This window comes from Periophthalmus magnuspinnatus, chromosome 20, assembly GCF_009829125.3.
Source record: "Periophthalmus magnuspinnatus isolate fPerMag1 chromosome 20, fPerMag1.2.pri, whole genome shotgun sequence".
NCBI classification, from domain to species: Eukaryota; Metazoa; Chordata; class Actinopteri; order Gobiiformes; family Gobiidae; genus Periophthalmus; species Periophthalmus magnuspinnatus.
The window spans coordinates 8,502,518-8,513,496 of NC_047145.1; the positions used below are offsets into that span (position 1 = coordinate 8,502,518).

General features: G+C 39.0%; 1 protein-coding gene across 12 annotated transcripts in view; it reads left to right on the forward strand.

The window, feature by feature from the left end:
• The window catches only part of LOC117388678 (microtubule-associated protein 4), a 111,951-nt gene that overhangs the window by 95,829 nt on the left and 5,143 nt on the right, over window positions 1-10,979 (forward strand). For 5 of the 12 annotated variants that reach the window (XM_055230107.1, XM_055230109.1, XM_055230118.1 and 2 more), the window contains 8 exons: window positions 208-361; window positions 735-797; window positions 3,248-3,579; window positions 5,339-5,395; window positions 7,041-7,133; window positions 8,065-8,146; window positions 8,524-8,636; window positions 10,678-10,834. In XM_055230107.1, coding sequence (XP_055086082.1) covers window positions 208-361; window positions 735-797; window positions 3,248-3,579; window positions 5,339-5,395; window positions 7,041-7,133; window positions 8,065-8,146; window positions 8,524-8,636; window positions 10,678-10,834 — 1,051 coding nt within the window. The remainder of the gene's footprint in view (window positions 1-207; window positions 362-734; window positions 798-3,247; window positions 3,580-5,338; window positions 5,396-7,040; window positions 7,134-8,064; window positions 8,147-8,523; window positions 8,637-10,677; window positions 10,835-10,979) is intronic. The other 7 variants (XM_055230110.1, XM_055230111.1, XM_055230114.1 and 4 more) reach the window with 5 other exon arrangements.

Here is a 10,979-nt window from a genome sequence, read left to right on the forward strand (position 1 = left end):
TTAGGGTTTGTAGTTACAACACCTGGGTCGCATGTCCTTTAGCAAAATCACTCATAATGTTGGAATCAAAACATCAAGTATGAAACATTAAAATAAATGTTCAATCAAATATTTAAAAAATGTGGTAAGTTTTTTGTCTATTGTCTTCTGGACCATAACTTACAGTGTTTAGATTGTCATTCTTATGTTTATGTATGTTGTGTGCAGACTGTCCCAGAGAAGCGCGCCCCTGTGCCGAAGGTCTCCACTGATCCAAATGCTGCAGCCAAAAACGGAACAGTGGCTCCAAGGAGCAGTACCACGACCCGCACTACAACCACTGCTCGCCCTGTATCCTCCACAGCTACCAGGAAGCCTCTGGGTACGACTCCATTTTACACTCAGGGAATCCCAAAGACAAGCTTCTGTGTTAAGAAGAAATCCTCAAACTAGACAACAGGAAAGTGATTGGGAAGTCCAGAACAAGGCAAAGCTTTTGAAAGATAATAGACTCATGTGGGGCATGAAACGTCTTGCAATTAGGGATGTTCAATAATCGTGATTGTTCAGTTCACAACTTACTAAGAAATGACTGAGAAAATCGAATCGTGGCAGTTTTAGAAGAATTTTTTAAATAATTAGTTGACTAATGCAAATTTTGGTCAGCTAATACACTATTGACCGGTTGATCGAAATGACTAAATAACTAAAGGCTTACAGCTCTATAATATTGATTTTTTTATAATTTTTTTCAGCCGCAAAGACAGAGAGCAAACCTGGGGAGGAGAAGAAGCCTGGCACACTGAGGACATCCACAGGTACAACCTTTAAATACATATGTCAAATGTAGGTAACTAGGTCTTTTATTCCAACTCAGTTATTTTGTGTTCATAAAGTGTAAACGCGTACTCAAGTGTTACTCATAAATTAGTTGCGTAACAGCGTATGACCCAGTTCTGTGCTCTCTCAGGTCAGTGACTATTTGTTCTATGCTCTTAAAATAGAAAATTGCATATTTTGATTATACTGCAGATGTTCTGTGTATTAAGAAATTAGGTTGAGTGTTATGTTTATGTACGTTCTGGGATTTTGGTCTTCTATAGGCCCTAAGTTCCAACCCAAGTATTGTTGTACCCATCTTTTCAGTATCTCGCCTCTGTACTTACCCAAGCCATCTCGATCTGGACACATGTGACTACAAAATACTTGACTACCTCAATCCAATTTATCCTTTTCTCTTAACTCAAATGCCTACAGTTATGCTATGCTTGTGTTTGTCAGTTTGGTGAGAACTTTCTTTAGACCACTTTGATTCAAAAGCATGATTCAGCGCTATTCCTTCTTGGACAGTTTGATTGACAGAAATCAGCTTCTGAGTCCCCAGTTGTCTATAGCTATCACAATTTGGCTCTCTAAACTTTGTACTACTTTTTCTTGTCTCTTAAACATTAACTTAGAATACAAAAAGCCCATGCATGGGATTTTTGAATTAGTTTAGCCGTTCAGATTTCAGTCTTCTCTCAAATGTGAATGCTAATGGGTGTGTTTTAATTGTACAGCAAAATTAATGTTGAATCTTAAATCTCTAATCTAATGCAATCAGATTTTGGGTGGATAATATTGGTTGTGAATGTTAAGCATTACACCAGTCAAAGGTCAGTTTGTGAAGAAAAATGATGAAATCCTGGGGAAATACCTCATTTGAAGCCAATATGGGAAGAATTTACAAAAACTTAAGGCAACACTGCATACACTACTTTCTGGAGGTGACACACATCACCTGCATAATTCCATGGAAATAGGACGTCAAGTACTAAGGACACATTTCTCTTTTTGTGAGGGCAACATTCAACATTGAGTTTTTCTTTCTTTTTTTGACCAAAAAGTTACATGGTGGCACTTTCAATCTAATTATGGTAACTATCTTCTGAAATGGGCAGCCTAACCTGTTAAATGTGCTTTTACCACCATGGTACATAGACATCAGTGCCCTGCTTGATATTATATCATGTCTCGTAGCTTTCCTCTCTCTTATGCTGTGACTTTTTCACACCCTCACAGCACCGTCAGCACCCACACCTCTAATTCTTACGGTGACAATGCAGCATGTGTGGCTCCACAGGCTTCAGAAGTGAAAAATCCCATGCCGTTAAAGCGCTCGGAAACAGCGCCGTGTGGATTAGCATCACTGCGTGCTGACAGGCGCTCTGCTGACAGGCACTCTTGCTGACATGTCTTGGATCTGCCACAGTACACACAGAACCGTCCAATAGCTCATCTCAAACAGAAATACAAAACAGGATCCGGTCAATTAAAGATTTTCAACAGGCGCAGTGATGGGTCTAAGCAGGACTCAAAGAGCAGGCTGACACTGCAGAGGGGTTATGAAAGTGCAGAGTTTAAGCACCAAACATGTAGGTGTCAATGTAGTGTGGAGTTTAAGCTAAGGATTTGCCATGGGTCTTATGTTGTTTGCATTGGCTACAGAGAAGGAAATTAAGAAAAGCCCAGGCTCCTCGCGAACATAAAGTTTTAGAAGGGTTAAAGCAGGACAGAAAGATTATTTGAACATGCATGACTAAACACCAAAACCCCTTCCACAACCACATTTAGAGCTACTAAACTGGGCAGCACCTGGAGGACTAATACGGAGTCTGGAGGTAAAAGAAACAATGTGACTGGTCTAGTAGGTATCCACACTTCTAACTCCGCCCCATATTGTAAAGTATGGTAAAGCGTGTGGTTTTTGCCACTCAGGCAATTATTTTAAAGATTAAGGGAACTATATTAACTAGGGATGCGACAAGACACAATTTCCACGAGATTAGGTCCACGAGAACGAGACAAGACGGGATTTTGATGTGTATAAATCAGTTCACAATTTGGAATTTTTCAAGGTTAATTTCTGTCCTGTTTATATTACTTTTTTAGTAATGATACCTGCTCAATTGAGTATCTTGTTTCAGTACTAGGTTTAATATTGATTAGTGCCTGCTCTTTGATACTTTTGACAACCCTGAAACACATGGGGAAAAAATCTCACAAGATAATTTTCTTCATGTGTGCACAGTCTTTTTTGTTGTTTTGCTGTCAGTTGTTTCTTTTGTATAGTTAAGCAGCAGTAACTCGCTTCTTTTTTCAACTTCAAGTCCTGACTCCAACTCTTTTCTTTTTATAACTATGTAAACTAAATGTGTAAATTTGCACACATTGTTTCAGATTTTGCACTCTACACAATGTCTGAGCTGTAACCCTCTTGTTTGTCCAGCAGATGCAACTAAACCCAAACCCACCACCACACGCACTACCCCCACCTCCAGTGCTCCAGCAGCTCGCCCACGCCCCACGGCAGCCAAGCCCAGCACGCCCTCCTCGTCAGTGGGAGAGAAGAAGCCCGCTGCCCCCCGGACAACTCGCCCCACCTCCACCTCCTCCTCCACCACTGGCACCACAGCTACAGCCACAACACGAAGCACCACCACACGGACCAGCACCACCAGGACAACCACCACAAGGACTACCACGGCTCCGGACATCCGCAACGTGCGCTCCAAAATCGGCTCCACAGACAATATGAAGCACCAGCCCGGAGGAGGGAAGGTGGGTCCTATGGGTTCAGGGGTGTGTAGAGTAACCAAATACTGTACTCAGGTAAGAGTAATGTTACTTCAGAATGATATTACTCAAGTAGAAGTACAAAATAGTGGTCCTAGAAATAACTCAAGTAAGAGTAAAAGTCTATTTGGGAAAACTACTACTCAAGCAAGAGTAATTTAAAGAGCAACTGTCAGGACATAACATCTGAAGGACAAAACATTTAATAATGTACAAAATCTGGTATTTTTAAAGGACAGAAACAAAGATGAGAAAAACTTAATCATATCTGAAGGAGTGGCGCGAGAAACACAAATGTCCAAATCATTTCATTTTGTCAACATAAAGCTTTTATCACTTGTAAACTTACTCACAGTGGGAAGAGTAATCCAAAGTAAGAGTACTGTTACACTGTCAAATATTTTACTCAAGTAGGAGTAAAAGTATGAGTCCGCCACACACTACAAGATAATTTGCTTGATTAAGGACCCGATTTTCTTCTCCCAGACTTTGGATACTCATATGCGATTTTGCATCCACTGCGCTCATGTGTTGTCATTGTAACTCTGAGCTGCGCTGTCATCATAACCACAAATCATCACCATAGCAATAGCCAATAAAACAGAGCATCAGGATCAAAGTACAGACTCCTAGAGTTTGAGTAGATCCTCACGTGTCTGTTTACATAAATCCAGTCAGCGAGGATTGGGATGAAGCTTCTGCTACAGTAAACGCAGTTCTACTTCTTGGATAATTTATCGCCAGCCTTCTCTGCATTAAGAGCATTGCACCATTTCACACACAGAAAAAAAGAGTTTTGACTTATATCTAAACTAGAAATGCTATGCTCTGATATTTGGAAAATTTTATTTCCTCAAAGCAAGTCATTTCAGTCTAGACTAGAAACAGCTGATGTGAGGTGCGCTCACAATTTTTAGCTTGTGGTGAGTGGTCTCTTCGCTGTCATGTCCCACTGTAGTCTTTGGGATGAGATTTTAAATCTCCGTGTGCATTCTTCTTGTGTCTGTGATTTGCACTTTTTGTCACATGTTTAAAAATCCTGTATTGTGTGGCAGGCTTAACACACTCTAGTAGTTTACAGTAAGGTGTGAACTGTCCCCAAGTCATATTTTGCATAGTTCCTGCCCCTAATGGGGGATCACCCATTTATTTATTTTTTACAATGTAATCTTCTAAGATAAGATTAGGTTTGGTAAAGTCAGTGAAGGTATGTAGGCCTACTGCATTTGACAGTTGAACAAAGTAGGTATTCTGCCACAGTTGGCCTGGTTGGGCTGGGTAGTAATACCAAATGCATAACCAAGTATATTAATTAGTTTGCAAGCCGCTCATCTAAAATAACTAATAGTATGCTTTCTTGGTACTGTCAAAGCAAATACAAATAAATCACTGCAGAATCTAAACCATTTAAACTGTATAATACCATATTCCATATTGTGCCTAAATAACAAATTGTTGACATGATATTTATAACATCTATTTTATTTATTTTGTTTATGATTATTTATTTATTTTTTAATTTATGTTTTGTTTTTCATATAGTGCTAATTGAAATGACTCTTGGTTGATAAGTTGGAGACAATTAGATCATTATAGCCTGTCTCACCCTGATCCATTCCCCTGTGCTTACCTGTCCATGCACTATTCCATTGTGTTTGATTATGAGTTGTTTGTTTTATTTGTTTTTGTTGTTGTTTTTTTGTTTTATTCATGTTTCTGTTGATCTGCTGGGCGTGGTCCCCAGGTGTCATCAGCCTCACAGAGCAAGGGTGTGGCCTCCAAAGAGCCCAGCCAGGCCAAAGTGAGTCCTCCTCCCTCCACACACTCTATCTACATACACAATCTACACTATCACTCTACCATCTGTGTCTGCCTACTCATCAACCTTCCATCGGTTTCTTCTGTTTGATTTGTGGGTTAAATTTTGGCTTAGCTGTTGCTGTTGTTGAAATATGCTTTTAATCAAAGACACTCTGGTAATGTTTGTAGTAGGACTATGCAATTAATCAAGTTTCAATTACAATTATCATTATTGCGCTAATCACTTCTGTAAATTAATATTTGAGATCATCAACATTAACTCTTATGTGTGTTGAATGCACCTTTCCACTTGTAGAATACATTTACAAAAGTCATCTGTTTTCTTCATTTTAGCCACTGATGCCCTGCCTTCTGTCTATGTGAAGAATTGTTTGAATAATATGATTACAATTATGATTTAATGAATCATGCTTCTTTTTTTTTTTCATAATCAAGCAACTCTAGTTGGTAAACCAAGAGGCTTTATAAACCAATGATCCACTAAATTTAACCCCACTGTAAATATTTTACTTGTCATTGATGACCATGGGTGGGTATAACATCTATGCAACAGTTACATAATTTACAATGCCAGTGTAGTTGTTTTAACTCTTCTCAACACTAACCCATGTTCGAATGCCTGTAGTCACTTTGTGTTCTCCAGAGCTAAGGTCCTGCTTTCTAAGGGTATGTCTGTAATGTCTGTACTAATGTTTCTCTAACATTTCAAACTGCTGAATTTCAAACTACTGAAATACTCAAATACTAGAATAGAGTGTAGGAGGCCTTGTAGCAACTGATAATGAAATGACAGCCAATCTTCAAAACTGCCAACAACATATTTGCTCCAAGAAATGTAGTTTACTCATGTATTTTATTTATGATCTTACCAAAGGTTATTTTGGGATTACTTTATTGTTACATTAAATTAGACCATAACATATTGCATTTTTGGCCATTATTACATTAGGGATGTCCCGCTACTGGTATTGGTATCGACTGCTGATCTAGGCTTTTATAGAGTATCAGCTTGTATCAGATTTGATGAATAGATCAGGCCAATACACACGCAGCTGTCATTGCTAACGCTGCAGCTAACATCCAGAGCAGCTTAAACACAGACTTGGGACGCTCTAAAACAGCTAAAACATTATTAATGACAGTGATAGTATTTGTTTACCTCTGCAATGTCCACACTGAGCCTCAAAAGTGAAAACCAAACTTTGAACAAATCAGGCAGAGGAGCACAGCCAAATATATCGGATCAGGAGCCAAAAAACTGGATCGGGGCATCCTTAATTAGTCACTGGAATAGTCAAAGTATATCTTTATCAGAAGAACTCTAAAAAGGGTATTACCGTATGTATTTGTGAACTGCAATAGTACTTAACCAAAAATGTCCTGGAAAATCATTTGAACCAAAGCGTGGGAACCCTGATAGTTTTTTAGTCGGTTGCATTAGACTGAATCCTGTTTTCTCCTGTAGCACCTGCTCTAGCCCCTATGTCTCTAACCCTACGTGCTGGTGACTTCTCCATCTTTCTCCTGTCCTCTCTTCTTCTGTGTCCACCCTGTCCTACTTCCTGTGACATGACCTGTCCCGCACCCCACCCCTTCCTGCTGCCACAACGTGTCTGTCCGTATAGGTTGAGATAGTCTCCAAAAAACTGGACTTCAGCCACGTCACTTCACGCCTTGGCTCCAAGGACAATCTCAAGCATGTGCCCGGTGGAGGGAAAGTAAGTACTGTCTGGTCCTCAAGCAGCGGGAATCCAACCAACAACCTCATAGTGGTAGGATGCTGAAAGAAGCTGAGAGGGACTGGTTAGGCAGCATGCTGGCAAACTAAACCCACCCAATTTCCTGCAGCTCCTTGCTCCCCTTCTGTGTTGTCACTAACTCAACTAGACAGATTACATTTCTAACTTTTTCTGCGTTCATCTGTCATTCTTTTTCCCCATAAACACAAATACAGGCATTATAAATATGTGTGAAATATAAAAATGTGCCCTAATTAAACAGTGGGTGGGACAAAACACTACTTTAGAATGCTTCAGAACATTCTCCATGGAGATGGATGAATTTGATGCCATACTGTGGAAAATTATAGCCAAAGGAAAAGCATTCCCATGTAGACAAGCATCCAAGTTATGAGTCAGGTTTGTGGAGGTGCAAGCTGGCTCACAGTGCAGAAATGTTGGATAGAAATGGGGTTTTTTCTGTTTTTTCAGTACACTAAGCACAACCAAAATGGGGGAGAAACACATTTATATTTTAGTCTGTATTTTGGCTAAAATGTTACACAGTGGGGCTTTAAAATTTGATATAATTTTAATAACATAATAATATCTATTTTTTTCCATAACCTTTTATTAAAATAATATTTTTAATTACATTTTAATTATTATTTTAGTTAAATTAACCTTTCTACTACTCCTAGCATTGCGAGTTTTGCAGCCATGCTCCAGAAAACAGATTGAATCCTAGTCGTTTTGTGTCTACTGTGCAGGTGTACTGTAATGTGGTATACTCCTGGATTTAAATGGTTAGAAGCTTATATTTTAATCAGATCCAATAGCACAAATGTACACTACCCTTAGTGAATATGTATCAGTGTATTTGTTACAGCTTACTGACAGATGTTGCTGATTATTTTTGTGTGTGCGACAGGTGCAGATCACAAATAAGAAGGTGGACCTGAGCAAAGTGACCTCCAAGTGCGGTTCCAAAGACAACATCAAGTACAAGCCTGGTGAGTACCTGCTCAAATGAGAATCTATTTTTGATACTAGCTTTAGTATATCTGATTTTTTTTTATATATATATATATTTTTGATAACACTATTGGAAATATTTAAAGACATATTGATAACCATGGGTATGTCACAAAACAACTATGCACCAAAGTGTCTTGCTGTTTAGTTGGTTACATTATTTGCTGCGCAGATGGAGTTATTGTTTGTTCTCAAAACTAACCCAAGTTCACATGCTTGTATTCACATTGTGTCCTCTAAAACTAAGGTCCTGCTTTCTACAAGTCAATGTGTGTCTGAAAATACATGTTCCAAATATGAGTCCAGATGTGAGTGTATGCATATAACAGTCTCGGCCCTGTTTGTGCCCTTACAGGAGGAGGTGATGTGAAGATCGAGTCTCACAAAGTCAACTTTAAAGACAAGGTTCAGTCCAAAGTGGGCTCCCTGGATAATGTGAGCCACAGTCCTGGAGGAGGCAACGTCAAGGTGAGACATTACAATATGCTGCTTCAATATGTTAAATTCTGTATCTCCGTTTTCACCTGTCAACCTCCCACTCGTTTTGTATTATCTATTATCTGCTTATCAACACAATATACAATTAAAAAGGTTCGCCCAATGTGAATTACACTACTTTGAAATGTGGGTATGATTTAAGTCTATTTTTAAAGGCACATCATGCAATTTTTATAGTGTGCCATCTACTATCTACTTGTTTCCGTGGAGATATTATTATTTTGCCCAGAATGTTTCACTGTATGGCATTAAACTTGTGTACCTCCATTGAGACAACAAGAATAAGAGTGCATATGTAGACACAGTAATATTTAATTGCACATATTGTCATATTTTTCAGGTACATTTATGAGGGCTTTGTATACATGTATATTTGCCTTTTATTTTGAAGTTGCGTTTTATATCACGTGTTGTATAAGGTAGTGGGTTTTGTGTGTTGTGTCCACATCTGTGCAGTGTTAGTGTGTCAGTGACATTCCATTATTGTTGTTTGTCTTATTAACCTGAAACAGACTTCTCTTAACTTCTGCTAACCGTCCTGTATATCTTTAATCTGAACTTACGCCGTCCCGTTACTGTGATATTTTGGGTCAAGTCTTTGTACAACAGAGGCAGTAGTTATCGCTGCCCTGTCCCCTCAGCCTATCCCCTCACATCCCTGTATCCTCTGCATGAGCTCACTGTTACTGTTACTGTTTTAGTCACAGACACTTTTAGGAATCATATTAAATAACATCTGAAAGCAGTGCCAGTCTAAAAATAAACACAAAAGGCCATTCAGTCTCCTGTCAGCTTTGTGTTGTTGGGCTATACACAGGTAATATTTTATTTTAAAAAAAATTTATAGACATAATCCTATTAATGACAATCTCTGTGAACTCCTGATGAACCACCGCAACTCATACATTAGTTACACCGTAACTCATACATCAGAACAATGGCTTTCATATGTGGATCAGTAGATAAAACAAGAACTTTGATGTTAAAATTATTATTTACATGTACATTATTCCAATTTCTGCCCACCCAATATTTTTTGGTGTATTATGTATATCTTCAAATGTCTGTAAGTGAAATGATAGGGGATTATTGTCCCCTACAGGTCAGTGGTAATATCACTTTTTCACTGTTCATTTTCTTTGAACAAGACAATCAGTTTACAATGCTGTGTAGCCATAACATATGGTTTTGAAGACTAAATGCTCATATCTAATCCCTCAGTCCAATTGTAGTCTTCTTTAAAGTTCCTAGTCTGAAAACTCAAGAGAAAAACTACAAAATAGATTTAAACAACACATTTTCATGAGCCTGTGATCAATGCAAGCGTTCATGGTCCTGTGTGGGTGATTAGGTGATTTTCAACAATAAAGGCGAGAGTGACTAACTGAAAAACTGTTGGCTAATGCTAGTTAGCTTGTGGCCGTAATGTTATTTGAGAAAAACTTTTTAATAGTATAAAATAATCTCTCCTATTGTAATTCCATCCAAGTCAGTCCTTTATGTTCAGATTGTGTTAAAACAAAGCTCAGATTAAAGACTAACTTGAGTAACAGAGCTTCAGACAGAGCAGTGCCCTCAGTTAGCTTCACCACCCCTCAGGGAATGCTGATGGCATCAGCAAAGCATCAATACATATTAGTGGTTTTCAGATTTTAGAATGTGATGATGGGGATAGTTGCCCCCATCTGTGTTAAATACTATTGGCCTGTAATGTTGTGATATAATTTGAAACCCAACAACACCACTCCATCCAATCACTTTCACCTTTCATTTGATAAAATTCAAAATGTAACTTCTGCACGGTTTACCATTTTCCTGTGTATCACTGCTTTTGTTTTCCACTGCTACCACTACTTTTATGTTCTTAGTATCACTTTTTTTCCTTTTTAGTCTCGCTCCAACTTCAGTTATATCAAATACCCGTATCGTGTACCATTGGACAATAAAACACTACCATAACTGATTTTGGAGCCGCCCCCACCTCACCACTGACCCTGCTATTTATATGTAGGCTGAGGGGGACCAGGAGCCAGAGGGCCATGGGACAGCCGTGCCGACAGACCCTCCCGCCCCCCCCAGCCCCAGCTCAGAGGGGGGAGCGGCCCATCACAACGGCCTCTGTGAAGGGGAGGGGGCGCAGGCTCTGGATGCCCTCATCCCCGAGACAAGTGAGTACAGGACGTGACCAGAATGACCAACTGAAAAATGTGGATCTATGTTGTCAGGAAGATGTTATGTATTTTGTTTATGTCTTTGTGTTTATATGTGTTTCCATTACTAATGTGTTGGGTAATCACTGTTTGTTTTAGAAGT